The sequence below is a fragment of the Leptonychotes weddellii genome, chromosome 1, assembly GCF_054177405.1.
Source record: "Leptonychotes weddellii isolate Sample4059 chromosome 1, ASM5417740v2, whole genome shotgun sequence".
NCBI classification, from domain to species: domain Eukaryota; kingdom Metazoa; phylum Chordata; class Mammalia; order Carnivora; family Phocidae; genus Leptonychotes; species Leptonychotes weddellii.
This window is the reverse complement of record NC_138369.1, coordinates 12,746,530-12,750,944: the sequence shown is the minus strand read 5'-3', so window position 1 is coordinate 12,750,944 and position 4,415 is coordinate 12,746,530. Positions and strand designations below refer to the sequence as shown.

At 46.7% G+C, this 4,415-nt stretch overlaps 1 protein-coding gene across 1 annotated transcript in view; it reads left to right on the top strand.

Moving 5' to 3' along the window:
* Positions 1–470: 470 nt before the first annotated feature.
* The window catches only part of LZTFL1 (leucine zipper transcription factor like 1), a 12,900-nt gene continuing 8,955 nt past the window's right edge, over positions 471–4,415 (top strand). Inside the window, exons 1-2 of the mRNA XM_006741278.3 lie at positions 471–629; positions 2,732–2,856. Coding sequence (XP_006741341.2) covers positions 627–629; positions 2,732–2,856 — 128 coding nt within the window. The 5' untranslated portion in view covers positions 471–626. The remainder of the gene's footprint in view (positions 630–2,731; positions 2,857–4,415) is intronic.

The window sequence follows — 4,415 nt, the reverse complement described above, 5'->3', positions numbered from 1 at the left end:
ACTGCTCTTTCACCAACTCTTTTTGCGTTTAATTTTTAAGGATAAAGCAGGACTAAAAGAGGAAAAAAAAATGAGCGGGGCGGGGAGAGAGCCATTCATAGCTCTATCCTGGCACCTGGCAGCGCTGGAGAGAAGAGCAATCAGTCCGGGCCGCCCATGCCCAGGCCCCCTGAGACCACTGAAAAGTCGGTCTCCCAAGCCACAGCCGGCGTCGTCACCCAGCCCGGGAAGGGAGGGACAGCCCTTCGGGGCAACCCTGACTCCAATGCTCCGGAGCGCCTCTGAACGTGAGGGTCCAGGCGGCCTCTCCCCTCCCGTTACCATTGGCAACGCTGGCCTGCTCACAAAGTCGGCGTGGCGTGGATAGGCGGGACTTCCGGCTCTGGAAGCAGTGCGCATGCGGCGGTCAGCCGGTCACACTGCACTTCCTGTCGCGTGATCTTGAGGGCCAATAAAAGTGCATCACTTAGGGTCACGTGCCTCCGTTCCCATTAGCAACCGGAGGCTTCTAAACAAGTTGCCCTCCCTCCGCATCTTCTGCGGCCCAACCACCCTCGGCGACCCCAGCTTGGCGGGGCTCGGCCTGGCCTCTCCCGCTCCTCTGGGCTGCGACTCCCGCCGCCGCCATGGTGAGTAGCCGGCCGGGAGCCACAGCGCGCGGAAGAGATGCCGAGATGGGGCCGAGGGAGGGCGTGGCTGCAGCCGGGCTAAGCCCGCTCCTGGGCCTCCCGGCCGGCCCCCAAAGTTCCGTTAACCTCGGCCGCAGCCCCTCCGCCGTAGTAGCAGCCTCTGTCCCCGGCGTCGTGACATTCCTCGCTCCCGCCTGGGCCGGCCGGCCCAAATCACACTTTGAAGGTAGCTGGTGGAGGGAGCTGGAGGGAACGGCCGCCTGCAGAAGGCGCAGGGCAGGATTTTTCATTCTGTTCCTAAAACTCCCCAAGTTTGTTTTTTTTTTTTTTTTACACACACACCCTTTCGCAGCATGAAAAGTTATGTATTATAACGAGTTGTGGAGGGAGAACATGATGGAATCCGGCTTTCGGATGTGAGAGCGACTTTAAGAGTCCACACCATCCACTTTACAGCCCAAGAAACTTGGGTGATCCTTCTTTTATTTTGACCTGTTCAGAAAAGACCAGCTGTCCCGTATGCTAAAACATATCCATTCATCTTTCAAGCGGATATAGAATGTCCGCTTAAATAGCAGCCCTACTTAGAACAGTGCACAGTGTTCAGAAATAGGGCTGAAACCAGAGTTTCAGGGGCACCATTGAAATGGGCCACTGAAATACATCAGCAGTGAAATAAATGTAACATTGTGGGTCAGCTGTACTCAAATGTAAAACAAAAAATTTAAAAATAAATAAAAGCTCCCAGGTGATCATAATAATAAAGTAAAGCTGCTGGTGAGCTTTACAAAAGCAATTTGAGTAGGTATGGGTTTAAGGACTAGGGGATAGCATGGGGATAGCAAGGGCAGAAAGGGTGTGGAGAAATGCAAGGGTAGCTAGAGGGATTCTCAGGTTTGAGGTTTTTTTTGGGGGGTGGTGAATAAGCATGAATAAGGTTTATGTATATAGTCTTCCCTATAGTCTGAAGGAAGAAGAAACCTGTAGAATGTTGAGAGGGGAGAATACTTGGTTAATCAAGTTCTCCAGGAATTTGAAAGAGAACGGATTAAGGCCTGATGAAGTGACCTTCAAAAGGAGGAACGCCTTGAAGTTCATTTGTCGGCACACGTTTTGTCGGCACATGTCTGTGCTTGGGATGCACTGTGCTGGGGATGGGGGTACTCAGGGAACCGGATGGGCAAGGTCCTAGCCTTTAGAGACATATGTCCTAAGGAAATCGAGACTGCAGAGAGAAGGTGTGTGGATGCAGAAAAGCCACCGCGAGCGACTTGGGAGCGGAAGGAGATCATGCCTGATTGTTGGCCCTTGGTGTTGGAGGCATCCCAACCCTGTGTGTCGATAGTGACAAGCCTGAAAAAGAGGCTTGGAAGTTAAACCTTAGTCTCCCATAGGAAGGCTATGATATATGATAGATCATTATTCTTAAAATAAAGATCATTCCTGACTCATTTAGTCTCTGCATTAGATGTTCAATTGTATGATGTCCTTTTCTTTTCAGCATACTATAAAATGAAAAAGAACTTCATTGATCTCTAGCTCATAGTTGTCAAGCTCTCATCTGATTTAAAATAAAGACCCAATTAATTACTATTTCAAAACCAAATTCATTTTTTAAAGCTGTATGAGCTAAGGTAAGGTTAAGTTGGTGTAGTAGATATCCAAAAAACCAGTGGCCTAAAGAATACAGAAGTATATTTCTCTCACTTAACAGCCATCTCACTACTCATCTGAGGTCTGTAGGTCAGCACTGCTCCACAAAATCAGTCAGGGATACAGGTCCCTTTCATCCTGCTGTCCACCCGGCCCCTCCAGAGAAATAGGTGTGACAAAGACATGCCCACATCATAAGGCTCAGGCTTTGGAGATGGCCCATGTGTCTTCTGCTCACATCCATTACTGAGCAGTAGTCATGTGGCCACACCTGGCTGCAGGTAGGGCTGGGAAGTATCATCTAGTTGGGCAGCCTTTTACCCAGGAGGAAGGGAAGAACAGAATTTGGTGGACATCTAGCAATCGCTACACCTGGATATCTTATATATTTTCATTGTTGGTTCCTTCGTCAGATCTTCAAGACTAATGATTGCGTCTCTCTCTTCTAGGCAGAGTTGGGCCTAAATGAGCACCACCAAAATGAAGTTATCAATTACATGCGTTTTGCTCGTTCAAAAAGAGGCCTGAGACTCAAAACTGTAGATTCCTGCTTCCAAGACCTCAAGGAGAGCAGGTATCAGAGGACTCTAAGGAAAGCCGGGGGGAAACATGGATCCTTTCTGGGAGCCATAGTGGGGATGCTGTAGGAGAGGCCATAAAACCGTTGCTGGGATTATCGTGATCAGTTATTCACTGAGAGTAGCTACACCACGCCTTGTGGATATGTGAAATTCAAGAAATTGGATTGTGGTGGGAGGAATCTATTACCAAACATACACATATGATAATTATGAGATTGCAAAGTTTCAGAAGAGCCATCAGGAAGTAGTGAAACGCATGTAGGTTAAGGATTGGCTTGCTGTATTAAAGATCCCAGAACTTCAATTACCTGAGTTATTAATTAAAGGATTAGAGCCATAAGGCATGACAATTAGCAAGAAAACCCCTACATAGTTCATAGTGAAGAATTAGAAGGGGGAAAAACAGCAGAAAACCATGAAAAACCATAACGAGCAGAAATTGTTAGTAGATGATAACTGGTTTCGTTGAACCAGTCGTGGAATAAAGTCCATAGAAAATGCATACCTGATCTAGAGAAAAATAGTGGAACCAAAGAAAGAAAAGGACTAAGCAATAAAGAGACATCAGATTACTTGGGGGTCAGCCTCTGGCACAGTTAAATGTCAGGTGAGGTGGAAATGCACAAGGCCTCCACGTGAGCACCGAGTGCCATAAAGCCATGCACGGCACTGGGGAGCAGACATCGTCAGCTGTAGAGGGGAGGGGAGGGGCCGTTTTACTGTCAAACTGCCCTTGAAAGTAGGAGCCCTGCACAGATGCTTTCTCGGGATTCAGCTATTGGGCATGTTGCTGAGATTGCTGGAAATGATTGTGGGGCTGAGTCACTCCCCTGCGGGACCAGGGGCACACCACCTCCACCCTCTGAACCTGCATTCCCATCTGAAAGCGAGGGGATTGAAGAAGATGGCTCTGAAGTTCCCTCCCGACCCAAACATTTTCTGTGGGAGAGTGGGTTTAATGTTACTGATGATGATGATGAGTGGTCAGTGCTCAGAGGAGCTTTATTTTTTTTAATTCAATTAACATATTGTATTACTAGTTTCAGAGGTAGAGGTCAGTGATTCATCAGTTGCATATGACACCCAATGCTCATTACATCTCGAGCCTTCCTTGATGCCCATCACCCAGTTACCCCTTCCCCCCGCCCCCAGCAACCTTGTTTGTTTCCTACAGTTAAGAGTCTCTTATGGTTTGTCTCCGTCTCTGATTCCATCTTGTTTTATTTTTTCCTCTCCCTATGATCCTCTGTTTTGTTTCTTAAATTCCACACATGAGTGAAATCATATGGTAATTATCTTTGTCAGAGGAGCTTTAACTAAGATAAGTCAGTTTCTTTTTCATTTGGGCCTCAATGCTAAGAGAAGCAACATATAATGACCATTGATTTTCTTATAGTCATTTACTCTCATGTCAATAGTTCATACAATTATTGAAATGCTAAACAAATAATAGAAAGAAAGGAGAAATAACACCTTCCAGATGACTTTTGAAACTACTAAATGTGATAAGACTAATTTTGGTGGAGATTAAAGTAAAAAAAATTTTTTTTTT